Here is a 26168-nt window from a genome sequence, read left to right on the forward strand (position 1 = left end):
TGACTCTTTACTAGTCTTTTGTTATTTCCATCCATTATTTGTTCTCCATGAGTTGTAGCAAAAAAGATGTATGAACAATTTTGCTTCATACATCTGTACTTGCATTGAAATCACCTGCCTGCATATATAGGCAGACATGCCATAGTTTCATTCTTGCTTTCTGTAGCATATTATTGACATAAAGCACCTTATTTAGCTTTGTATGCTATGGCCCTGTAGAGTAAGGGTTCTCAAACTGTGCCAAGTAAGCCTCTCCTTAAATGAAGAAAACAGCATAAAGAAGTTTTTAAAATAAATGTCTGATTGTTGCCAGCTTTCAGAAATCAGAGGGGAGGGTCCAAATACAGGACACAAAATACCTAAAAATCCACAAACATTGCCTTATGATGAAGTTGGAAACCTCACTTGCACCTCACCAAGAGGTCTGCCTCACACTTTGAGAACCACTGCTATGGGAAGTACTTAATTTGGTCCCATTTTCTGAAACTTTTAAACACTACTCAACCCTGATAACAAGACTACTTTATGAAACAAAATGAATATTGCGGCAAAAGGTGTAACATTGATTTCATCTCTCTCACACTCAAAAGTTCGTGAAAAGAAAGCTGCCCTTTTAGAATAAAATATATCTATTTCTAGTTTTAATATGAAGCTAATTTTAAATCGGTTTGCTTCTGAGATCAATGCAACTTACGAAGCACATTCAATTAAAACCTACAAAGCAGTGGTGCTGCTCTTTTGGGTCTTGGTATTTTTAAATTACACCATAAACATAGCATGCCATGTACCATATGCAAAATTGCATTTGATTTACATTTATTCTGTAGTTAAACATGGTTATACTTGGACATTGGCAAAATTGATTTATTATTATTTTAAGCAGGCTGTTTAGGTAAGTATAAAATGGATCTTCAGATTTAAAACTTTGTGTTTAGAATTGTTGAATATAAAACGATATAGGATTGGCGTATGTCTAATATATGTAAAAACATGGAAATTTACTCTTACACTAGAATAGGCATAGTCACTCAGAAGTCAGTTCATTGGAGCTTACTCTTAGGTGTGTTTAGGATTATGGTCTTAATTACTGGAAGAAATGAAAAATGAATAATGTGTCTTAAATATGAGGAGAATTTTGATTCTATGTATAAGGGTACCCCCTGCAGTTGGGAAGCCTTCTTTTCATCCCTATGCTGGGTGAGGGAGCCAGGCTGGTGGAAATTGATTCAACATGGCAGCATTCTGGGTTGGGTACTGAACTTGCCAAACCCCTCAGGTGCATGTCATGTCGTAATATTAACTTGGGTGTGTGTGTGAGGGGACATCCTCAAGTCTCTCTATTAGGACTGAGGCCTGTTCTTTTGTCTCCATTCTTGATAAGTTCTATTTCAGTTTAAAATGGTGAGAAATACTTTTGATTGGATTTATTAAGTTTATGTATCATTTCCCACAAATAACCAGATATTAGTCTTAGGAATTTCTGGTGAAGAGTCAACTGGAAGACATTGAGTGCATATTAGCTAAAATACTGAGATTCTTCCCAGAGGAGAAAAAGACCCATCCATCCTAACAACAACAAATTTATTATGTGTACCCTGCCCATCTGACTGGATTGTCCTGAACAGAGGCAGGGCAGAACTGGAAGGCTTCTCTCCCTTTCAGAGGAGGAAAAAGACTTGAAAGGCCCTGCCCATCCAGTTCAGTGGGAGAAGTCAATTTATTCACTGAATGTCCTCCAGTCCACTCTGGCAAATGAGTTTTGAACCAATTTACATGGACAATATGCAATAAAAATTCATTAAAACAAAACAAACATACTAAGTGTTCATCTCTAAAAATTACCCGATTACATAAAATAACCACAACACCCACATAAGGAAGAACTGCCAAAAATAAATGACCAAATGCTAGGCCATTAGCACTGTCCAAATGCCTGGGATAATAAAAACACCTCTGTCTTGTGCAGGAATATTTCCAAATGATTAAAATTTATCTGGAAGTTCAATGAAGGGCAGGATTCAACTAATGAGACCTGCCAGCAGAAACCCTGTGCATGGACTTTCTTGTGTAATGGGGCTTTCCTCCTGCCATGCTCCCCTTTTGGCTTGGGGGGGGGTATCAAGAGAATCCCCAGAATAGCACACAGGGGAAGGAGAAGGAGGGGTCATTGAGTCTGCCAAGGCAAAATACTTGCCCTGACCGAATGATTGCCTTAGCGCAATGTTGAATTTCTCCCCAAATCTTTCTATTTTGGCCCAGTAAAAAAACACACAACAATTTATAGTATTTAAAGACACTAGTGCCATTTTAAAACATAGAATGTTACTAACATTTTCATTGTGATAAAACTTCATAATAACATCATCCATTTCTGCATGTGGAAGTGACTACATTTAATTATTTATATACTACTTTAGTTCTTCAAGTAATAAAGCATAATGGTTTTTTCCAGTAGAGATGTACTGTTCTTTTGTGTTCAGAAATCTGAAACATTACAATTTTATCAGTTAATAGGGGGATAAATAAAATGCATTGTAGGTCTACACGTGTCTGTTTTGCCAATGAAAGGGCAGTGGGGGTTTTAAAAAATATTTTGATTATAAAATAAATCAAACAGGACTTTTAAAATAAGAAAGCAAGCATAAAGTAAATTAGGAAATGCAAGATCCACTGTTTATGCCATGGACAATGAAGAAATGCTGTTTCACAGCCAAGTGACATGTTTGAGCACTTTATTTACTTTTCAGATTAGAGCAAATGGAGTTCATGCCATTCAGCTTGAAACACAGCTAAACAATGATCCTTTTGAAGATCTGTCCTTTCAGCTGCTTTCTGCATCCAAGATTCAGTCATCAGTCCGAATGTCACCGGTTGTACCTTTAAACCAAAAGAAGCTGACAAAGTTGCCTTCTGCAACAGACAATTTTAATACTTTAAGTAACATAAATTGCATGCCAGCAATGCCACTTATTCCAACATATAGTAAACATGAAGAACGTATGTGCAATTCTCCAAATCCATTTGCTCCCAGACTAAACAGCACAAATCCATTCACCGAAGAAACTGTTACTGCTGGAAATCCATTTAGAACAGAAACCCAAGAATCTGGAGCTACTTCACATTGTTCAACAGAAGGACCTGCTGCTTATCCTTTTCCACCTCTTCATAAAAGCAAGGCTTCGTTTTATGTTAATGCATTTGAAGACAATTTCAGTTTGCAAAACACATCATCTATAGTGAACAGTGTAAAACCAAGAGGATGGGTAACATTTGATGAAGAGGGTTGTGTGATGAAGTTAAAGTCACCGGACAATCACACTGAGTTAAGAAGAGCAAGTTCCATGAAAGCAACTTCTTTTCCAAGTTCCCTGGGCACTGAACAAAATATATTTGGCTCAGGTTCTGCCATTTACAATGACTGGAACAGAAGCTCTGATTCTTTCTGTCCTTTGCCAGCAAGACCCCCACCTGCACCTCCTGTACCGCCCAGGTCCAATAGCACTAAATCAACTGCACGCCCTTCCCAGGTACCTAAGGTTTTATCAACACAAGATTTTACTGAAAGATAAATTCTTTAAACTTGTTTGCTAAGAGTATTATCTCCTAGAATTGGGCATTGATGTAATTCTGTGTGCAATAGTTTTGTCAGATGCACTGAACTTTAAATATGTCACTATGTACAAAATTTAAAGGTGTATGTGTATATATGGTATTTCACAAAGCTAATTCCACATGTGATTTTATTATGCCACTACTAATAGGGCACAATGCAGGGAAATTTATGCATATTTAAATCCCATTTTAATCCACAGGACTCAAGCTCAAAATTAGAAGTTCCCACCAATTAATTTAAATACAACACATGAGCACCGTTTTATCCTTTTAGTGCACATAAATTTATTTATTACAAAATATTTTAAATACTATTTTAAATACCCTCCTGACTGGTAGAACTTAGAGTCACTTCCAGTAGCCGAAAACTGGTATATTTATAAGTATTTACCAAAGAACTGCCAAAGTTTAATTAATGACTGTTTAAGGGAAATGTTGGGGAAATGTTATATACCAGAGGTTTATGAAGATTTGTAATGGTGAATTCCACAAAGAGTCGAAAGATTTTTTTAAAAGTACACAGCATATAGTAATATATTTTACCTGCAACTGCATATGTACTATTGTTTTGCACACATGGGAAATATTGTGGTCACTTATAATCCAGTTATTCAACTTTTGCTTTGGATACTACTATTAAGGAACTTTCATTTCAGAAAAATATGAATCTTTGTTATTAACTTGAAGAGCAAAATTTCATGACTCAATACAATGTAGTCAGTTTTGATACAAAAATCTGAGTAATCTGCTATGTGGTCCATGCATTTCAGTTTTGTTTGCATCCTCCCTTATTATGTATAGGAGTGCTTGTGTCTTAAATTGGGCTTCAACAGATAGTTTTTGTACTGTTCTGTAAAGCTTTTTAGATGCATCACCGTTCTCCCCACAGACAGAAGCTGTCAATGCCACATGTGATGTTTATGGAGGCTAAATCTGTTCCTGTTTGCACAATGCTTTGTAAACTTGCAAATGGTCCTGTCCCCCATGGTTTTTGCAACAAATGTCATTTGTAGTATTTTGGTGTCATGACGGAAACACTAGTGTTTTCAATGATACGTCATTAGGCAAGCTATAGATTCTCTTATACATATTGTCACAGCTATTTATATTGATTGCTTTTTTAAAAGCTTGTGAAAAATCTTTTTTGAGAAGGGCCTCGCCAAACATGTCTGTTCTTCTGTTGACTCTGTTAGCAAAGTCTCTGCCTTTTGGTAGCATCTAAGTGAAGCACAGCTTTCCATGGAGCAGCAAAAATAAAATTACATTTCTAAATTATTTACTACTATCCCATCATATTTCTATAAATCATCCCAGCTTGCAGTGCATAACCATGATCTACAGTTGGATAGATACGTAAATACAGTGACTTCTGTATTGTGCTTTTACAGTGAAGTTCATTTAAAAGTACTTGTACATCTTAAAACATCAGTGGTACTATAACCTTTGTGCTTCAGTATGTGATTTAACTCGTTAAAACTCTGATTATTAACATCTGTGTGATAGTGCTTTGGAATAATTTTATGTTAGCAAAGCAACTGTGTTCTGGAAAGTTAGTGCAAATTACAGTTCAGTGATATGTAGACCTTGTTTAGATTTTTATTTTCAATTATTACAGTTTTTCTATAACATATTTAAAATACAAGCCCCCATACACCTTCAATAGATTACAGAATCTGGCAGCAAAGTACCACCAAAATTGCAACAAAGTATCTACAAGTATAGGATAAATAGTTAACAATTATAATATATTGCTAAAAGTAATTTACTAGTGGCGTCAAATTTACAAACTATGTAAAAAAAAAAAGCTATATCTTTCATGGAGTGTGTTCCCTGTGGCAAGTTGCTTTGTTAATGTGTAACAAATTATTGCTTGTGGTACACAATATTTGACTATATCCAATGCAAAATGACAGTATTAACTCAGTGGTCTACAATATTCCATACATATCCTGTGAAATGTGGTGTTGCATTAATTAAATAAATATATCAATCTTTCAGAATATAATATCCATTCATTGACTGTGTCAAGATTTGGTTTTCTCTTGTGGCCTGACATTCTTGCCCCTTTAGGAATGGACATAGATTTCTCTTGCAAAGAAAACCTTAGTTGGTTGGGTTTTTTTTTAATTCAGATACTCACATCTAGGGTCACTGCACTATGCTCAGTTGCAGAGCAAATAACAGAGGTGCCGGTGAGAGAGGGAAGCCTTTTATTGTCATGAGGTAAAGGTAAAAGGACCCCTGACCATTAGGTCCAGTCGTAGCCAACTCTGGGGTTGCGGTGCTCATCTCGCTTTATTGACCAAGGGAGCCGGTGTACAGCTTCCAGGTCATGTGGCCAGCATGACTAAGCCGCTTCTGCCGAACCAGAGCAGCGCACGGAAACTCCGATTACCTTCCCGCTGGAGCGGTACCTATTTATCTACTTGCACTTTGATGTGCTTTCGAACTGCTAGGTTGGCAGGAGCAGGGACCAAGCAACGGGAGCTCACCGCGTTGCGGGGATTCGAACTGCCAACCTTCTGATCAGCAAGCCCTAGGCTCTGTGGTTTAACCCACAGCACCACCCGCATCCCGTTGTCATGAGGTATTCTTACTCAATTCACACATCTTTGGACTGTTGGACAGAGGCCTAGGTATGGCAGCTGGCAGCCCAACAGCTACCTGGGTCAGTCTTAAACTGTATATGGATTAAGACCAGCCCTGTGAATGGAGCTTGGAAACCCACTGGGAGCCACTGTGGTTGTTTCAATACAGGCAAGGGTAAGATCTCTTCCGTGATTCCTGTTGGCAAGTAAAGCAACTCAACTGCAGTGTTCTGGAGCAGCTGCATTTCCTGAACTGTCTTCAAGGGAAGCCCCATGCAACAACATGCACTACCAACCTCAAAAGACACCAGAGCGTAGATAATGTTGGCTAGGCTGCCTCTGGCCAGGAAGGGGTGGGCGTCAACACAAACATGCCTCCTAGGCTTCCTGAGAGAAAAGTTAATAGCTCTCCCAGGCAGCACACCTTGTCCCTTATGCCAGAATGCACAACCCTTTCCAGAGTTGGTTGATCATCTATCTTTTTCTTCTTTGGCCATCACTCGTAGCCGCATAAGATTGTCTTCATGAACACAGTTTTAACAGTGTGTCCATAAGTGACTGTGGAGGCCAATTCTGGATCCACATATCCTTCCACAGTGGGGACATTGGTTTCCAGGCAGGAGTTGATCACGGTGAGGGTTTGCCAAGTGTGCCTTCCTCTTAGCACATTTCTCCCTTGCGTACTGAGTTCAAGAGTTTCCAAAGCCCATGACACCTTTGGTAAAGGCTGTTCTCCAATTGGAGCGCTTGCAGGCCAGTGTCCCCCAGTTGTTGGTGTTGATCACCACCACCCTGCGCACGTGAAATGCCCATGGATCCTTTTCTCTCCTCCCCCCCAACCCAGCCGCACTGTTGTTCATTTTCACACACCTACCTGCTTCTCCCCATTTTGGCAAATGAGCATCAATATCTTTGCCTTTCTAGAAAAGATTCAGGTAGGTAGCCATGTTGGTATGACGAAGTCGAAATATGGTACAGTATATAAAAATTGTCCAGTAGCACCTTAGAGACCAATTAAGTTTGGTCTTGGTATAAGCTTTCGTGTGCATGCACACTTCTTCAGATCTGAAAAAATAAGCACACGACAGCTTATACCAAGAACAAACTTGGTTGGTCTCCTAAGCTGCTACTGGACAATTATATACATATATTTCTAGAAAAGTACCGCCTGTGGCAGGAGGCCACGCACAGGTACGCTCATCGTCCTCGCTCCGCGGCCGGGTCTTCCCCTTCGGGCGGAGCTGGCCACACTTCCCCCGGGCCAAGTGCTGCTCAGCGCTCCAGCCAAACCTCGACGTCCTCCTCCCGCTAGCAAAGCGCGCCTTAAGGAAGACGCGGGCCCTTTAAAAACGGCCCCGTTCTCGAGGCCCCCTCCCTGGGGGTGGGCGGGGATAGTGCTGAGTGACAGGGAAGCCGCGAGCCTTCGCGTTGCGCGATTGGTCGAGTGAGGAGCACTTCCTGGGTCGCCGAAGTTGCTATTATAGAGCACCGAATTGAGCCTTGGCGACGGCGGCGAACGAAAAGCGGGAAGTTGGCTTGAGGGGCTTTTCCTACGCGAGGATTCAGGTGAGCGGGGTTTGGGAGCTTGGGGGGCCGCTGCGGAAGACAGGAAGCCGAAGGAGCCGCTCGCGCGCGCTGCTTTGCGTGCGTCGGTTGGTTTCCTTAGAAACGAAAGGAGCCGTTGAAGGGGCGGAGCCGCTGAGTGGACGAGCCCCCCCCCCTTCATCTTTCTTCTTCATCTTTCTACCGGCACAGATAGGTAGCCGTGTTGGTCTGCCATAGTCAAAATAAAAAAATTCCTTCCAGTAGCACCTTAAAGACCAACTAAGTTAGTTCTTGGTATGAGCACACGAAAGCTCATACCAAGAACTAACTTAGTTGGTCTTTAAGGTGCTACTGGAAGGAATTTTTTTATTTTTCTACCGGCAGTTGTTTCGGGCAGAGCTTCCTTCAACCCGGCCGCTTATTTCCAAAGCTTGAAGTTGGTTCCCGGTTCCTAGATTTCCCGGTTCCCCACCTCCCTCGTGCACTCGCGGTTTTCCTGCTTTCTCTGTTTAAAAGGCTCAAGAGCCCTTGTAAGACCTGGAGAGTTATTGGGCCTTTTATAAAGGGCTTCTAGATCAGGAAGCTTCGCCTCCTCCAGGATGGAGATGCGGTGATGGGGAAGGGACAGCTGCCGACTCGTGGGCTGATTTCCAAAAAAGAAAAGGCAGGAAGAAGCTACATCTTGTCAGGAAAGGAAAGGTGGCGACCTCACACCAGCTCAGTTGCAATCCCTTAACCCAGCCTCGCACCAATGTGGCCACAGAATATACTGGAAGACCCACTCTTCTGCTTTCCCCATATTTATTAATGCACGTCATTTGCCACCAGTTGTGTTCCTCCAACTCACAGGTACCTGCTGCGTAAAAAGCACAAGGCTAGACCTTGGTTGTAAAAGATCAGAGGCTGGAACTTTTCTGTAGCAACCTCACATGCCATTTTACATCCTTTGCAGCATCTGAGAAAAGCCAGCAGAGGTTACATTTTGTAAACTGGAATGAGCAAATGAATCACTTTCAAGTAAGAGCCCAATTTACACTTTTAAAATACTTTTTTTTTACAAGCAGTTTTTTGGGAGTTAGGGGAGATGGGTAAGGTTTACAGATTCTAGAAGGAAAATCGAGGAAAGTAATATTTGGCTGCTGAGTCTACGGTTCCTTAAAATAGGGTTGCCAAAAAGTAAAAACCAGGACACCCCAAAAGTTGCTAAGATTTTTTTAGGAAGATCCCAAAACTTTTTTTTAAAAGCCCCAAAGTTGTTGAACTTTTTTTTGACAAAAACAATATGCACCATTGGGGAAGAAGCCTTACCACCTGGGTTGGCATAAATGTAGAATGGATGTCAAGGTTTAGTAGGTGCCAATTAAGAAGTGAAACAAGGAAACTGTATATGCTCAGAGGCACTGTTTACTTTCCATGTTTCATGGTATGGAACTTCTAGTGAAACTAGGCTCTAAGGCACAGTTCATAGCTTTGGAGAATGAGTCTTGGCTTAAATCAAGAGCTACAATTACCCTTATTATAAAAGGAATCTTGTATAGAAAGTGATCTCAGAATATCACAGCTTCATGCAATGTAACAATAACTTTGATTTAAAAACAATAACAACCCTTAACCTACAAAATAAGGTGGAGTCTGTGCCATTTTATGGAATGGTCTCTATACCACACTTAGCTGTAGGATTTTTAAATACAATAAATAATTATACAATAGCTTCCACATCATCTTCATCCTAAGTGACTAGGGTAGGGTTTGGCATTTTAGGACCTTTTAGTGTGGAATTCCAGGGAGGGATAGGATTCTTAGTATCCCTGCAACCAAGACTTCAGTGGACTATGTGCCCCATAGTAGAGGTTCTGTTTATTTTTGAAACAGATCTGAAACCTTGTGCTTGGGCACATTCTTAGGAAGGAAAGGAAGGAAATGATTTCCCCCAAACTCTGAAGTTCTTACCTATTAATTACTGCTATTCTTGCTTACTCTTATTTATTCTCAAGCCTCGCAATGAACCTTTGACATTCTGGTCCTGTTTTGGAGGCTAGGGGACTTTATTTCCTTTTATGTTGCTTTGAAACTGTGCAACTGTAAACTTGGTATCGGACAAATTTCCTGTCTATAGTGTTTGGCTCTCATAGTCAGTTTCTCAAAATGTTTATTTGCAAGGTTCTTGACACCTTTTTCCTGTTCTTGTCTGATAAATGGTGACACATTTTCTTTAGTATTTGTCTGTGTTTCTCTGCTTTTGCAGAAATGGTTTTGCTCCATGTGAAGAATGGTGATGAGAGCCAATTTCTGCTGGAGGCAACAGGCAGCATTTCCATTGAAGATTTAACACAGGAAGTGACCAAGATCTACAATGGAAGGCTCAAAGTTCATCGTGTTTGTGCAGGTGTGAAATGTATCCATTTGCCTTCCTACCCACCCCAACTTTCTTGTGGAAAATGAGCATTTTCTATGGCAATGCTTCCTTCCTAATCCCTATGGGTTACTTATGCCATGCAACGGTTAGTGTTTTTGATGGCACTGACGAGCTGCGTAAATTTGCTGACAGTTTGGTGTTTCTTTCTGTTAGGAATTGCTATCTTTAATAAAATAAAATAAAATAAAAGCCTTTTAATGGTTCTTTGAATTACCCACATAGGATTCATAGATGAAGGAACAATAAACTTCTTAAATTGTGTCTGTAGGATATAATTTAAGCTAATATTCTAATTCTACAACAGCCCAATTTTTGTTTTTCAGATATTTAGCAATCTCTGCCAAATAAGAGAGCCAAAGGTTTGCCTGCTTAAAACATTTCTCTTTAAGCATGCCTAGCCAGACATGAAGAAATTATGTATGCTTTTATCTCTTTTTAGTTTATTGTTGGTTTTAGTTTTGAATGTTTTTAAAATACATTTTATCTTAGAAGTCAAACGGAATCCGTTCTGGAAGTCCGTTCGACTTCCAAAACATTCAAAAACCAAAGTGCGGCTTCCGATTGGCTGCAGGAAGTTCCTGCAGCCAATCAGAAGCCACGTCGGACGTACAGCTTCCAAAAATAGTTTGCAAACCAGAACAGTCACTTCTGTGTTTGAGACGTTCAGGAGCCAAAATGTTCGATAACTAAGCTGTTTGACTTCCAAGGTATGACTGTACCTGTTTTTAATTGTTTTTATTGATAATTGTAATGTTGGGTTTTTGTAAACTGCTTTGAAGTTTTTATTAAAATCAAGAGGTGTACGATTTTTCTTAAATAATTTAAATAAATAAAGGGGCATTGACATAATTTTATCATCTTAGCCCATTCTCTGATTTTGTTTTTTATAGAAATAGAAACACTGGCAGAACATGGTATTTTCTTACCTCCTAACATGCAAGGTCTGACAGATGAGCAAATAGAAGAGCTGAAGCTGAAGGATGAATGGGCAGAAAAATGTATTCCAAGTGGCGGAAGCGTCTTTAAAAAAGATGAAATTGGACGAAGAAATGGCCATGGTAAATCAATGTACCTTAAGCATCCATGACTTTTTTGTATATAATTAGCCAAGAGAGAATTCTATAAGAAATTTATTTGGTATTTTGATACTGCATACTTTTTCATGTTGAAAAATGACTGTAGGTTATGTAAATAATGCTAGTTATGTTATTTTCATTATCAGACTTACATATTTGCAAGGGTATATAAAAACCATACTCAGGACCTTTCTATTGAATCCAAAAAGTGTGCCTGTTTTTTATGCTTAGCGCTATATTCTGGCAAGCTGAGTTCAACGTCAGTAGCAAAATACAGTGGGACAATGTAGCTATTATGTTCTGGATAAGTGAGCTGTTATAAAGTGCAAGTACATGCAGCCAGCAAGAAAACTTAAATTGATTGCCTAAAATGAAGCAGTAGTGCTAAGAAAGGGGCTCTTCAATCTTTTAGCATTAGATGAGCCTTGAATTCGTCTAACAAAAGCTGTGCATTTCATGATTTGAATTCAGAAGTTCTCTTTGCAGCTAAAAGTCACTTCCATTTGTTCACACCCCTTTTCCACCATTTCAGCCCGTTTCAAAGGGTCTTCCAGAGGCTGCAGAGTAGCTGAAATCAGGAAAGCACTGCTATATCAGTGGAATATCATTTGCACTTCTTTAGAACCAATTCTCTGTCTGCACCATTCAGAAATGACATCATTCAGATTATTTTATGCCAGTAAATAGGTGCAAAATTTAACATACAAGGCAGTCTTTATGGTTACTAAATGTATATATTATATTTTTAAAAATTAAAAAAATGCCAATAATATCAATATGCCAATAATAAGAATATGGGGTTTAATGATGCCTGGCTTAAGAGAGACATTTTCAGCAGCAACATTTTATGTAAAAATATTGCTTTTTATATAGTCAGCCTGCATATAATACCATATCATATTAAATGCAGATTTCTTATTTTAAGCTCCAAATGAAAAAATGAAACAGGTTTTAAAAGCAACAGTAGAAGAAGCCAAGGCACTAATATCTAAGGTAAGATACTTCTATTTTTTTGTATGGCATTTGAGGCAACTAATTAACATTTTAAAATTTGGATTTCATTTTATCAAACAGCTCATGTTAACGTACCTATTCAAAGGTCATAAAGATCCCTGTGTGAACAAAATCAGCAGCATGAGTAATGGTTGCCACTCCAGTGTAGCTGTGGCAGTGTCACATTGCAAGCCAGTCAAGAATATCACTCCATGGCTTGGCGGTGTGGATTAGAAATATCAATAGCTTTGTAGAATATTTGACCTTATTGACTGTTGTATATTTTAAGTTTCTTTTGAATAGTTGTATAGAAAAAACAGTTTGTAGATGTTTAATCCCGCCCCCCTCCATTCTTCCCAATCAAAAATATCTCATGGAGTAGAAATAAAGGTATTGTCCACAAGGAGTCTCTCTTCTCCTAGCTTCTCATTTCATTTTGAGGGTGGAGATGTGAATTAAAAGTCCATTAAAATATATAATGTAAATCTATACATTATATTAATTTTAGTGGGAAAGCGGAGCAAATGCTTGATTTCCCCCCTTAGTGGTCGGTGAGCCTTTTATTGTCCTCTGAGTAAACCATGCTGCTGGCTTGCTCCAGAAACTTTTATCACTTTGGAAAAAATGGTAAATACTGCATAAAAGAGGTGATTCTGCATCCAATTTTGCATTGACTGCAAGTCTGGGTCTTATACATATCTGCCACAGATCTTTTAAATAGAATCTTTGACAAGAGATTTCATTTTTATCTTAGCCAATATTGCGTACAGTAAAACAAACATTTGATCCTTTATGTATCGGGCAGAAAAGCTAAGTGTGGCTTTCTTTGTTACTTGGCTTTCCTCAAATGTCATGCTGAGTCACATTGTGAACTGCAAGGAAAACATTCTTTCCTCTGTGCTTTGTTGGTTTGTTAAATTAAATGTCTTCTGTCTGTATTTCAGAAACAAGTGCAAGCCAATGTGTGTGTTAATAAGGATATGGTGAAAGATGCACTGGACCAGCTCCGAGGAGCTGTAATGATTGTTTACCCAATGGGACTCCCTCCATATGACCCAATTAGAATGGAGTTTGAAGATAAAGAAGATCTGTCAGGAACTCATGTAATGATTTACTTGGGTTACATGGTTTCTAGTTTTAAAAATGTTGCCCTTCCTGGAATTAAAAAGTTGGGGCTTTTGCAGAACATGTAGTATTTGTGTGTTATTCGTATAATTATTTGATTTATATCCTGCTCCATCCTAAAGGTAACTAAGTGATTTTTACAACTGAATATGTTTTGAATTAAAAATGGCTTTTCCTCTTGCTGCAGTTGTTTTTCTGGTTAGAGACTGGGACCAAGGTGTCCTTTCCCTTCCCTGTATACTGCAGGGCAAGTAACCATTTCTGCAGACTTATTTTTTGAAAGGCAGGGGGAGGTAGTATATTCTAATGATTTCAGGTTTGTGAAAATTCAGTGAGTTAATAAACATTTGTTAGAAATCATAAAATTCCCTTTAATTACCATTTAGCTTTTTTTCTAGGATAACACAGTTTATTTGTTTAAGATCCATCTTAAAAATGGATTTGAAATTGGAACATAAATGCTGAAGTCTGTATTGATGAAACTGATACCACATCACACATAAATAAAAATTTAGCAAGAATACAGTTAATTAATTAGAACTGATTTCCTGTCACAATGAAATCTGTGTACCCTTAGATCCCACTGCTTGTCATCTCACAGAATCAATCACTTGATAAACAAAAATCAGTGATGATGTTGTACTTAAGGCTGCCTGTTTTAGTTCATGATTCACTTTAAAAAATAGTGAGGCTATACCCTCTGCATAGTAGTACTTCACCAGTAATTGAATATGTGCACTCCTTGAGAGTGTTTGCTTTCCATCACCAGCAATGGATTTTGTACCTGTTTATTATTTTTTTAAAGGGTGGAGGGACAGTTTCCTACACTGCAAAGTTTGTCTTAGTCATTATATTTATTTAGTTTTTAGTGATGAAATGGATATCTGTCTGTTAGACAAGTTGTTCCCACTGCTCTGAAAAAGTTTAATCTGCAATCTGTGTATTTCAACCTTCCTGGTGTCCTCCAGATGTTTTGGACTGTAATTCTGTGCTGACCAGGGCCGATGGAAGTTGTAGTCCAAAACATCTGGAGATCAGGCTGGTATATTTGTTGAAACCGCTAAGCATTTCATGACTTAATTTGTCATAGGCTGCACTTGAGGTTATTGAGGAACCAGAGGCACAACTGTGGTGGGCAGCAAAAGAACTGAAGAGAACAAAGCAGCTTTCTGACTATGTGGGCAAAAATGAGAAAACCAAAATTATTGTGAAGATACAGAAAGTAAGTGAAACTCTTGATACATTTCAGTGTATTTCATTTCTCTTTTAGTGTCTTGGAACAAACCATGGCACCATACGCATTGGACCAAGAATAGCTATTTTTCTAACCTGGGTGCAGTGTAAGAATTAATTTTTACTATAGCACCCCTTGAGGCACACACAACAGGGGGTACTAGAGATGTACTACTTGATCTCAAGTTGTTTTTGAAGTATGGGAAGCCTTTTTGAGTAAATCCGAGGATGACTATAAGAAATGTATATGGCATTTGTGGCCTTCCAGATGTTGTTGGACTTCAACTCCCATCAGCCCAAGCCAGTATTGATGATGGCAGCTGGTGTCTAACAATATTTAGAGGGTCACAGTTCCCAGTCTCTGCTGTAAGAAAAGACCTGGAATAAATGTACAGGCTTTTGTTTATCAATAAGCACCTGAATAACTTATTTTGTGCAGCAGTTCTCCTATACTGCTGTGCTTGTTGCTTGTACACCCACCCTTAAAACCCAATTAAAATTCTTTTTTCTACTGCTGCTTGTGCTTCTTCAGTTCTATATTTCATAGTGGCAAAATCCTTATCATTATAATAGATGATGTATGTATGAAGGCAAGGACCATAAGTTCCTCTGCAAAGATCGTTGTGCCCTCCTGTGAAATGTCATTTAGGCCCTGGCTGTCATGGGGGACAGGGATCTTTTCACAACAGTTTCACAGATAATTGGCAGGCAATGACTTAAACCTTGGTTTATTATGTCACAGAATAGTTAAAAGTGCCAGTGAGTACAAACTTACTTTATTTTTCCAGAAAGGACAAGGAGCTCCAGCCCGTGAGCCTGTCATAAGTGGTGAAGAACACAAACAGATGATCCTTTTTTATCACAGAAGGCAAGAGGAACTCAAGGTATCTAGGATTTGTTGTATTTATGCTGTTGAAAACAATGCAGGTAAACATTTTTGCAGTATTAAACACATTTTCTTTGCTATTTCCCCAACAGAAATTGGAAGAAAATGATGATGATTCATTTTTAGATTCTGAATGGGCTGACAGTCATGCCTTGAAAAGACATTTTCATGGTGTAAAGGACATTAAGTGGAGACCCAAATGAAGCTATGTATGCAGTTTTGTTTTCCTTTTTACAAGATAAATTAATCCACTGAGGTTTACAAATAACATGGATAATAAATTTTGCATTATAATTATTGTGAAATATTAGCTTCTAGTTTTGTAGAAGTGATCTATTGTTATGATTGATTGCAAAATACATTCAGCCTCTTTGGCACACTTGCCTTTCAGAAATAAAAAAACTAAGGCTTATTTTGTGAATCCACTACAATAGACTTACAAACTGGATGTTTATATTTTTAACTAGTTCACCAGCATGGCTGTCATATTATTTAACTGGTTGCCGTCATTCTACAGCTGTCTTGTTTCTGTTTGTCCATTGCAATTATGCTGTTGAAAATGATGTAAGCTACTTTTAGAAGGCAACACTTTTTTTTAATGTGTAGATCCAGATTTCACTCCTGTCAGTGCCAATTTCGCCCTCCCTATGCAGCCTCCAACATTACCACTCACACTGTTCCAGAAAGGAATGGCCAAACAACTATTTCCCCCATTATAGCTCCTACCATGTGGAGAATTAGGTCATTTTTACACTCCTGCCATACATAATCATTAGGTATTATTTAAAGGAGTCTTGGTTGACCACAAACTTGACATGAGCCAACAGTGTGACGCGGCAGCTAAAAAAGCCAATGCAATTCTGGGCTGCATCAGTAGGTGTATAGCATCTAGATCAAGGGAAGTAATAGTGCCACTGTATTCTGCTCTGGTCAGACCTCACCTGGAGTACTGTGTCCAGTTCTGGGCACCACAGTTCAAGAAGGACACTGACAAACTGGAACGTGTCCAGAGGAGGGCAACCAAAATGGTCAAAGGCCTGGAAACGATGCCTTATGAGGAACGGCTAAGGGAGCCTGGGCATGTTTAGCCTGGAAAAGAGGGGGTTAAGGGGTGATATGATAGCCATGTTCAAATATATAAAAGGATGTCATATAGAGGAGGGAGAAAGGTTGTTTTCTGCTGCTCCAGAGAAGCGGACACGGAGCAATGGATCCAAACTACAAGAAAGAAGATTCCACCTAAACATTAGGAAGAACTTCCTGACAGTAAGAGCTGTTTGACAGTGGAATTTGCTGCCAAGGAGTGTGGTGGAGTCTCCTTCTTTGGAGGTCTTTAAGCAGAGGCTTGACAACCATATGTCAGGAGTGCTCTGATGGTGTTTCCTGCTTGGCAGGGGGTTGGACTCGATGGCCCCTGTGGTCTACTCCAACTCTATGATTCTATGAAATTATGGTAGAAGAAGTGTGGATTTATCAGACATAATCTAGCCCTGTTGCCTTGAAGGGCGGTGTAAAATATTTTTAAAAATATGTATCAGTTCATGGAACCTGGTCATCTGAGCAGCCTCAGTAAGGACAATTTGATCAGTGCTTTTTAAATATCTCGGGTTAATTGCTTTGCAGGATTGTTGTGAAGATAAAATGGGAAGGATACTCTATATGCCACCTTGAGCTCCTGGCAGGAAAGGCAGAAATAAATACTGCATAATAAATAATTGCTAGGATGTAAATAGCTATCCTGCCAGAAAACCTTGCAGTCAACAATATTGTAGACTTGAGCTGAAATAGAAAGTCAACTGATATTTTTAAAAGAACGATGAGTTCCATGAACTCAAAGATAATTTGTTCTTTTTAAATAACATCGTATCTTAAAGGCAACACCAGGAAGTCTCTCTGTAATCTGAATAAAATTTCTCAAGGGGATCTGGTATCAGAGTAATAAATGAATTTATTTCCTTTTTAAAAAGAAGTGGAAAGTGGGGTGTGAAGATGGGATCTTTGGTAAGAATGCTCTTCTGTGATTTTTGCTGTTGGTCTTTCTAATCTAGCTGGACCCTCCACATACATCTAAGTCTGAGCCAGAACTGCTGCCCAAGGTAAGGCTCATTACTCCTAGGGACATAGGGAGCATGTCCTTAACTCTATTATTTTGGGATTGGCGGTGAGCAAAAGCAATAAGCTTGTGGTACACACACAGGGAAAGAGAGAGAGATGCATACTTTTATAGCCACCCTTACTACATTGTGCTGTAGAGACATTTTAAAATTACAGCAGTTGCACAGAACAATTATCAGGCTTCACAGCAGCATTACTCTTCTTAGCTTTGGTTTTACGTTTCGCTGGGCAGAAGCTCAAATGATTATACAGTGGTACCTCGGGTTAAGTACTTAATTTGTTCTGGAGGTCTGTTCTTAACCTGAAACTGTTCTTAACCTGAAGCACCACTTTAGCTAATGGGGCCTCCTGCTGCTGCCGTGCCACCGGAGCACAATTTCTGTTCTCATCCTGAAGCAAAGTTCTTAACCTGAATTACTATTTCTGGGTTAGTGAAGTCTGTAACCTGAAGCGTATGTAACCCAAGGTACCACTGTACTAACAAACTGAACTCAATTTAAAAGGATCAGTTTTCAGTTTAATAGTGCTAGCAACATTGCCTGTACACTGCCTATGTTCAGTCTGAATGTTTTTTGTGTCTACAGTGCAGAGGGGTGGAAGATTTGATACTCTAAAATAGCATATACAGAATCTAACCTCTGAGCTTGAGCAATACTGCTTTGGAGTTTACATCACTGTAGGTAACAAGACATCCATGTCCAGGCTGGTGCACAACCATAACAGACGTGTTGAACGTGTGTGATTTGTTTAATAAAGACCCAAAGGCAAAACTAGTAACAGTCTTTTTGAAATAGCGCTTATCAATCACTTTTAGAAGAAGGAAAAGCGCCATGAAGCAATGTCTGTGTCCATGAATTTCTGTCCTCTGCTCCATCTGTATTGCATTTATTCTTGTGTTGGTGAAGCCTCCAGATCCTGGTATAGGTCACCTGTTGTTGTTTAGTCGTTTAGTCGTCTCTGACTCTTTGTGACCCCATGGACCAGAGCACGCCAGGCATTCCTGTCTTCCACTGCCTCCCGCACTTTGGTCAGACTGCAGGAGGCAGTGGAAGATAGGAATGCCTGGCGTGCTCTGGTCACCTAGTGATACAGAATGTTCAGTCGCTGAGGGAATTAAGCAGTTTACCGTGCTCTCCGGAAAGCAAGAAAAAGTTGTCAGGTTGGCTAGGATTAAACCTCACACAGGCAGGTGGAGGGGTGAAAAGAGATCCAGGTATGTAGGGAGTTTAAGGGACAAACAGGTGAAGGCAAGGAAGCTAGAGGAAGGATTGGGCTAAGAAAATAAAACCTGGAGGAATAGCAGGCAACTTGAATTAGGGAACCGGGATGAAAGAAGACTGAAGAAATGGCACAACACTTAAGGAGAGGATGGAGGTTGTCTGAGGAGGAGATCGGATAGCCAGGGAGGGTGTTCAAGAGGTAAGGTGGCTACAGGAAGTTGCTGTTACTAGATGGAAGGTCTAGAACAGCCTTTTCCAACCTGGTGCCTTCCAGACGTTTTGGACTACAACTCCCATCAGCTCCAGCCAGCTGATGTTATTATAGAGCAGGGATTCTGACTTTGTTTACAGTGTCTGAGCACAGCTCCCAATTCTGTCACTCAAAGAGTCATTCCTGGTCTGTGCATACACCCTACTTTCTTCATTTAAGTAGCCTAATTTAGAAGGGAATTGGAAACTCTTGAAGATCAATTGCAAAGTGACCTAGAGATTAATTCTTGATGTACTTTCTGTCTCTCTCTCTGCCATACAATACTATGGACAAAAGCATACTATTAAAAAGCATAGCTGAAATGAAGCAAAAACAAACATGCATGACAGAATTAGTACATACTTTGCAATACAGATGCTGCTTGTCAGCTTCAAGGACATGACTTGCCTTTCATTGTACACCAACAAGTACATGCTGTACTGCAATAAATTTTGGGCACTTGGAATGAGGAAGTTTACAAAGAAATGAGGAAACTTGGCACTTCCCTCACAAGGAAAAAAAAGCACACTTTTAATTTCTTATCCCAAGATTATAATGTGGGAGGGAGAGAACTTACAAGGAAACATAAATAATAAATTGAAGTTTAATTAACTCCTTAAAAAAGTTCCCCGTTTATAACTTTTCAGTACAGTAGTATTTTACTGAGAAATCCATGTGGGCATTTACTGATTTTAACTACTTGCCTGTGGTCATCTGAATGTTAGGGAGGAGGGGACTTTGGGTATTAGTAATGCATTCCACTCTCCCTTCAATGCTATAGGTACATAGGATATTTTGTGAGATTGAAATTTGGATGAATTATTTTATGTCTGCCTATGCTGATACTAATACAGTGTACCCTATATGAGAAGAAAATTGAGGTTCTTGTGGGGCCAGGAAAGTGGGATATCTTCCATCTGCAGATAGGAGCAATAGATGGCATTCAGCTAAGTTTTACTCTGAGTAGACCCACTGAAATTAAATTAGTGTCATTAATTTCAATGGATATACAGTACCACTAATGACTCCTTCAAAGAGCTAATCTGCAGTCCTGCCTCATCACCACTACCATCTGCTATAGAACTAAGTTACTGTGTGGGAGATCAACATATCCATCATTAGGTATGGAAAGATCTCTGTTTCTTAGTTTTCCAATCCTGACTTCAGTTCTCCACATTTTGCAGCAATTTGCATTTAAAGAAAAAGCTTTTGAGGATTCATCAGCATTTTGTACAAATTTCTCCAAACACATTTCATATGCAGTTTTGACTAATGTACACATTTTTTAAGCATTTTTTTTTCAAATATAAGGCACTTTTGTATGCTACTTTCGCCAATACCTTCATTTGTATGCAAACTTTCTCCTAATATATTCATTTTTGTAAACATTGCTTGTTTGAAGAACTGCATTACAAAATTTGGGTAAGAGTGAATTTCAAAGAATAGCTGTATTTTGGTTTGCATATTGTTCTAGAAAGTGTGAATTTAATAGATTCAGCTTTAAATACCAACTGAATCGAATTTCTCCTCCATTCCTATCCACCATTTCTAATTGATTCCATTATGCAGCTTAATTCAGTGTTCCTTTAAGAGCTGTACATTCTTTCCGTTTGAGAGAGGATTCTCTTTGGAGCAGGACCAGTAAAAACTTTCAGTGAACTTTTTAAAAAATAACCACACATTAAAAACAACTCTGAGTCATAGAAGGAATCTAATCTTAAAAACAAAACAAACACCACCATCAAAGTCATTCCATCCTTTCAATGTCAATGGTGCTTTGGAGCAAGTCCTTTCAGTTACCAAACGGCTTTCATTGTGTTACTTGGAAGGAAAGCATCCAAGTTTGTCTATGGTGCTCAGCTATGTTACAGCAGAATAGATTGTGTTACAAGGCAGATCTAGGTGCTTGAGTCAAGCCTGTTGACTGGCTTTGAAGGCATTTCCGTTTCCAATCCACCTCCCTCCTTGACACCCCCGTTTTATATTTTTCCAACTGTTTCAGGTCCTCGCTTGAGTGAAAGGAAACCTCAAGGTTGCTTTAATGTGATGCCACACCTATTCCAATTGTCATCTTTACCACACCTTTCAAACAGCAGTGCCTTGGCTGGCTGATCACAATAGCGTCCTGAAAAACCTCTGAGGTGCAGCTGCATGCTTTGGGCCTCAGAGAAATGTTGTACATGCAACAGCTGAATGAGTTTGGATAAAAGGCTTGGGTTTCAAAAAGGATTAATTTTCAACTTCTTTTTCATCCTTAGAATGAGCAGTCCCAATAGGAAACATTTGATTCCTAGGTGGCCTAGCTATTCAAAGGGGCAAATGATATAATTTTAAAAAGAACTGATCTCCATTAAAAGTTTACATTGAGCCACAAATACTAAAAGTTATTTGTTGTAACAGAATGTAGTGTCATTAAACATAAAGTAAGAAGGTAAGATGACCCTAATAGGTACCGGTAGATGTTTTTAGGACACACGTAACTTGCAAGCCCTGTTTATAGTATTTGTTTCTTAAGCAATGTCACTGTATTTGAGCATACAAAACGCACTGCTAAGCCTCTTCTTTCTTGTTATCTTTGGAAGTCCTTACCTTTAGAATGACACTGTGTGCCCCCTTGTGCAACTGTATCCTTTGACTTTAGATTTGTTTTTTTATTTTTAAGATACTGGCAACTTTATCATTCTTGTTGTTTCAGTATTTGCATCCTGCTGATATCCAACTACCACAGATTTCTTCCTCAGAGCTAAAACAGTAACAAAACAAAACAAAAATTCAAAGCAGGACTTTCCAATAGGCTTCTCATTTTCTGCAAGTTGACAATTTTTCAGGACATTTCATAAAAGTTATTCCTCTTTCCCCCTCTGCCCCAGCTCCTCTCCCTTTATTTACTGTTTAATTTAGAATGCTTCTAGGGACTTCTTTACAAATTGCATTTTAAAAAGTATACTCAAAACCATTGATCTTTATGCCAGAAAATGTAACGTGTACACACTACAAACCACGTGCATAATAAGGGTGACTGGTGCCCATTGGGGCTGATAGGGTGGAAAGTAGGGAGACCAACAGTAGGTGGAGCCAGAGCCAATAGATACAGCCAATGAGTTATACTTGTCCCCATCCTCCCTGCTGTCTTCTACAAGAGGTGGCACAGAGACTAAGCAAGAAGAAGACAGTGCCATCCCTTGGACAGGTAAGTAAGAAGACAAGCAGGTAGGAGTTGACTGGTGTCAGAATTGAGGTTGGTGGGGTAGTGCCCCATTTTCCCTAATAGACCAGTCTCCACTCATCAGGGTACATATATGCCAGGGAATCCGGATTTTGCCAGGCAGTGAAAATGCAACCATTCTTACACAGGATAAGCTTGTAAGTCTACATGCTACCAATTAATGAACTTTGGCAATGCTGGGAAAGTTCTGAAACTCAATTTTACATGATGCAGATTTATTGAACGAATTCCAGGTTTCAGTTTCAGAACTAGATATTTTGGAGCAGAATAGCTCCAAGCATCAGTGGTGGAGTCTAAGCTAAACTACACTCGGGGCCGCGCCCCTGAGGGTGTCAGGGGCTGGGCACCTCGCACGTTGCAGCCTCTCGCCACCTCCAGGATCCTCTTGTGGGGGTGCCTGGCCACGCCCCCTCAAAAAAACACGCCCAGGGCTATGGCCTCCCCAGCCCCACCACTGGTAAGCATAATATTAAACCTAAATTCCAGCTAACTGATTTTGCCAGTAAATCTAATGATAGCCTGGGCTACAAAAAACTAACGCTACCAACATAAGAGAACACTCTTAAAATGTATATCATGGTAGAGCAATATATATATGCTTAAGCAGAAAGCAAGCAAAGAGACTGACTTACCCTTTTATCTCTGAGATGTGTTACTTTTCTATCTTGTGTCGCTGACACTGTGGGTTAGACTTGCATCATTAGATTTAGCCAGTTTAGGCACCCCCAGAGGCAGCATTTCTCATGTGGTGCGCACCCTGGCCTCTGCTCATCCACTAAGATTTCAGTAAAACATCAGGTCAGTCCCCTCATAGGTGACAGATGACTGACCTGGGGTCAAAACAGCAGCACCAAAGGACAAGTTGGCAGGGCAACCCAGATCCTGTTGGTTGGAGGAAGGACCAGAAGGAGGAGCAGATCTTATATGTCTTTCTCTGCCTCTTTGTCTGGCTAGTTATAACACTTGCTTAGTAAGTATTTGAACTGTGTCTTTGTTGGATAAATTTGCATGACCCCCCCCCCCCAGCTATTGCTCAGCAAACACCTTCTCACTGCATGCCTGCTCTGCTGGTGACATGCAGTCTGGATCAGTCCATTGTGGGTGGGGGTTATGAATGCATTTTCTGGCCTTGTAGTAGTCTGCTTTTCTGTCCTTTCCAATTCTTTGATTCTTCTATTATTATTTTTTAAGGACTTCTTGGCAAGTTTATTAGCTTCCTGACTTACTAGGAAATGAATCAGGCTGAAGGTTTTCTGATTCAGTATGAGCTCACTAATTAGTAATTGGGAAATGTTCCCTTTTATTAATTTTTCCCAAGCTCCAATTTTCCTTTAAAACAATAGGAAATGAAAAGCCAAAGTCCACTCCACCCCAGTATATTTTATGCTACTACATTAACGTGTGAGTTCTGCATAGGGAAAGAACGGACAACTCCTAAGTATCACAAGTAGGAAGTGACATTTTTCCTCCTTTTGTTCTTCTAGCTCCCTACAGATTGTGACTAAATGTGGGAGACATTCTTCTCTAAAGGAATAAATTTCTGATTTAACTTTAGATTTGATCGGCCTAAACCATACAGGATTTTTCTAAAGGTTATTTTGAAAAGAAGTCTGCAAAGTGACCCATTTAGTTATGCAGTGGCCTCTCTTTTTATCTTCAGTACCTTTCAGAAATGTAATTTCCTTAGTGGAAATGTGTGTTGTGCTGGTTTTTAATACGGTCATTCATTTTCAAACAGAAATGGTTTAGATAGAATGATAATGTACAATTAATCAGAGGCATAAAGTCAGCATATGCAACGCACACATATTTTAAAGCATTTAATTATTATAATTATTAATAATATAACTTTGCAAATAATTATTTCTAGGAGTTGCAAATGTCCCTTCACAGAAAGTACATTTCTCCCCCTTCTTTTTTATTGCAAAAATAGCGTTTTTCATCCAAAACAAATGCATTGCTGTTCATTGGTATAAAATGGACTGAGGCTTCGAGTAGGAGATGCATCCAACCCACTGCTCATCCAGATTTCCTGGATGATCTGTTCTCTCCGCTCTATCCTTTCAGCAAGTTCAGCTGGGTCCATTGAACAATAAGCTGAATAGGAAGTCCTGCAGAACCCTGCTAGTTCATCGGGAAAATCAGAACTGGAAGACTCCTCTCTTTCCTCTTCCTGCTCCTCCTCCTCGTCTTCTTCCTCTTCCTCCTCCTCTTCACTGCTTTCATCAGCCTTTTTGTCCTCTGGTATCAAGCACTTTCTGACCCTCCGCAGTTTTTCCAGGTCATTAGAGCATGACACATGGACCACCAGAGCACAGAGTGTGAGCACGAGGCCAACACAAACACTAGACACAAACAAGAGAGCAGCTCTTTCAGGGTGATCTGAAATTAGAAACAAAATCCCAGACTAAAGGGTTATAAAGGGAGGGCCAGACAAGGGGGTAGTGATGAAAGATCTTAATTTCTGAAAAGGCCCTGTTCTGTTGTGCCAGTCCAAGCCTACAAGGTTCACCAGGCCCTGCTAACTTGTCTCTGGCTAGCTGATCCTGCCTGCTTGACCACAAAGCACCATGGCACAGGGAGACAGCTGAACAGTCTAAGTGTGGGCACCATAATCCTTAAAGCCTAAGGCTAGATCTTCAAGTGCTTCTCTCCTGGTGTAGGCGGTACCATACTTCAGCCAAATGTGTGACTCACTAGGAAGCTGGCTGCTCTAGGGGGAAAGCAGAGGGGAAGCTTTGCCGCTGAAAAGCTGTTTGTATCTGCCTCAGAGCTGCCTATTTCTGGAAAAGTTCGCCAGCTATTGTTAGTTCTTTACTTTTGGCATTTGTACTGTTTGGCTTCAAAGACCATGCAACAATATCTGAGTATCTCTGTTCTAAATCCTACCTGTACAGTTTTAATGATCATCCCAAAGCACTTAATCCTAAAAGCGCATTTTACCTCTTCAAAGCAAGCACTTTTAACCTGCCATTAGGGATAACCACATGTTATTGCTCCCCCTCTGACCCACACCCATAGCATGCAAAGAAAGCAGCATAACAATGTACCTGTCATCTGTATACCACATTGGTCTATTAATGTGTGGCATTCTGGTCAATGCAGAGGAAGCCAGAACCAAGCAGGTTCATAGAAAACAGCATTAATGTTACATAAGGCAGCTCTAGATAAACTGTGATTGCAAATCTCCATAGAATGATCTGAAGTAAGCAGCTGTCAGATTTTATGGGCCTAGCAAGATTCTATCTATCTATCTATCTATCTATCTATCTATCTATCTATCTATATCTATCTATCTACAACATTTATATGAGGGATAGTGAGCCTGTATCCCTCTGGATGTCAACTCCCATCAAACACAGCCATCATTTGTCAAAAGGGAAGGGAGTTTAGAGCAATGTCTGGAAGGCCACAGGTCCCCCATTCCGGGTTTATTTCCTGCCCTTCAAAATAGTTAAAGGAGGCTTCCAGGTCAGGTTAGGAGGGCAGAAATACAATACATTGGTTTAAAATGCAATAAAACACTAAAGCCAATGTGAGACCTTAGAGACCCGGATCCAAATGTCCACTCAGTAATGAAGCTCACTGAAGGATCTTAGGCCAGTTCCCATCTCCTAGTCTAACCTACCTCGCCGGGTCATTGTAAGGGTACCAAGGGGAGGGGGAGATGTGTGTATGCCACCTTCAGCTCCTTAGAAGAAAGGTGGGATATAAATATGGTGATAAACAAACAAACATTTGAAAAGAAAGAACAGAGCAGCAGAAACCAGAAAGATAAAAATATCCAAACAGTAATGAAAAGCAATCAACAAAAGTTCACTAAAACAGGGTGGCTAAGGGCAACATTGGGAACAGGGCAAGGGCAACATTGACCCATGGTCAA

General features: G+C 39.7%; 3 protein-coding genes and 3 long non-coding RNA genes across 49 annotated transcripts in view; 3 read left to right on the forward strand and 3 right to left on the reverse strand.

Annotated features, from left to right (window-relative positions):
- Positions 1 to 5612, forward strand: part of SYNJ1 (synaptojanin 1) — a 51554-nt gene extending 45942 nt beyond the window's left edge. For all 33 annotated transcript variants that reach the window (XM_083500287.1, XM_083500290.1, XM_083500292.1 and 30 more), the window contains one exon: positions 2748 to 5612. In XM_083500287.1, coding sequence (XP_083356413.1) covers positions 2748 to 3569 — 822 coding nt within the window. In that variant the 3' untranslated portion in view covers positions 3570 to 5612. The remainder of the gene's footprint in view (positions 1 to 2747) is intronic.
- LOC310705645 overlaps positions 1 to 7419 on the reverse strand; it is a 32209-nt gene extending 24790 nt beyond the window's left edge. Inside the window, exons 1-2 of the long non-coding RNA XR_014525421.1 lie at positions 7396 to 7419; positions 7075 to 7110 (exon numbers count right to left, since the gene is read on the reverse strand). This is a non-coding gene — a long non-coding RNA (uncharacterized lncRNA). The remainder of the gene's footprint in view (positions 1 to 7074; positions 7111 to 7395) is intronic.
- Positions 2 to 2503, forward strand: LOC310705660. Its single transcript, XR_014525438.1, has 2 exons — positions 2 to 297; positions 328 to 2503. It is a non-coding gene; the product is annotated as an uncharacterized lncRNA (long non-coding RNA).
- Positions 7420 to 7559: 140 nt separating the features above from the next.
- Positions 7560 to 21863, forward strand: LOC310705631 (cilia- and flagella-associated protein 298). 9 transcript variants are annotated; one of them, XR_014525407.1, is made up of 10 exons: positions 7578 to 7766; positions 9991 to 10131; positions 11052 to 11219; positions 12163 to 12230; positions 13175 to 13333; positions 14446 to 14577; positions 15377 to 15472; positions 15567 to 15683; positions 17523 to 17570; positions 21755 to 21863. XR_014525407.1 is itself a non-coding variant. In XM_083500387.1 (9 exons), the coding sequence occupies exons 3-9, from the start codon at positions 9993 to 9995 to the stop codon at positions 15675 to 15677; spliced, it is 822 nt and encodes a 273-aa protein (XP_083356513.1). In that variant the 5' UTR covers positions 7560 to 7766; positions 8698 to 8762; positions 9991 to 9992; the 3' UTR covers positions 15678 to 15988. The 9 variants fall into 9 exon arrangements, 6 of the variants coding, with proteins under 6 accessions (XP_083356513.1, XP_083356512.1, XP_083356510.1 ...); XR_014525408.1 differs by lacking the exon at positions 21755 to 21863 and adding an exon at positions 18174 to 18362; XR_014525409.1 differs by lacking the exon at positions 21755 to 21863 and adding an exon at positions 18179 to 18362.
- Positions 17557 to 21055, reverse strand: LOC310705658. Its single transcript, XR_014525436.1, has 3 exons — positions 18670 to 21055; positions 18076 to 18518; positions 17557 to 17847 (listed from the first exon to the last, which is right to left on the reverse strand). It is a non-coding gene; the product is annotated as an uncharacterized lncRNA (long non-coding RNA).
- Positions 21864 to 24195: 2332 nt separating the features above from the next.
- The window catches only part of EVA1C (eva-1 homolog C), a 49082-nt gene continuing 47109 nt past the window's right edge, over positions 24196 to 26168 (reverse strand). For all 4 annotated transcript variants that reach the window (XM_083500366.1, XM_083500367.1, XM_083500365.1 and 1 more), the window contains exon 8: positions 24196 to 24667. In XM_083500366.1, coding sequence (XP_083356492.1) covers positions 24225 to 24667 — 443 coding nt within the window. In that variant the 3' untranslated portion in view covers positions 24196 to 24224. The remainder of the gene's footprint in view (positions 24668 to 26168) is intronic.

The sequence above is a fragment of the Podarcis liolepis genome (assembly GCF_965112155.1).
Source record: "Podarcis liolepis genome assembly, chromosome: 4".
In the NCBI taxonomy this organism is placed as follows: Eukaryota; Metazoa; Chordata; class Lepidosauria; order Squamata; family Lacertidae; genus Podarcis; species Podarcis liolepis.

Bases quoted from the DNA above. Each gene is read 5' to 3' on its own strand.
- LOC310705631 (XM_083500384.1), top strand. From the start codon at position 9,993: ATGGTTTTGCTCCATGTGAAGAATGGTGATGAGAGCCAATTTCTGCTG. The intron at 10,132-11,051 runs GTGTGAAATGTA...TGTTTTTTATAG, and splicing joins AGTTCATCGTGTTTGTGCAG to AAATAGAAACACTGGCAGAA. The intron at 11,220-12,162 runs GTAAATCAATGT...TCTTATTTTAAG, and splicing joins TGGACGAAGAAATGGCCATG to CTCCAAATGAAAAAATGAAA.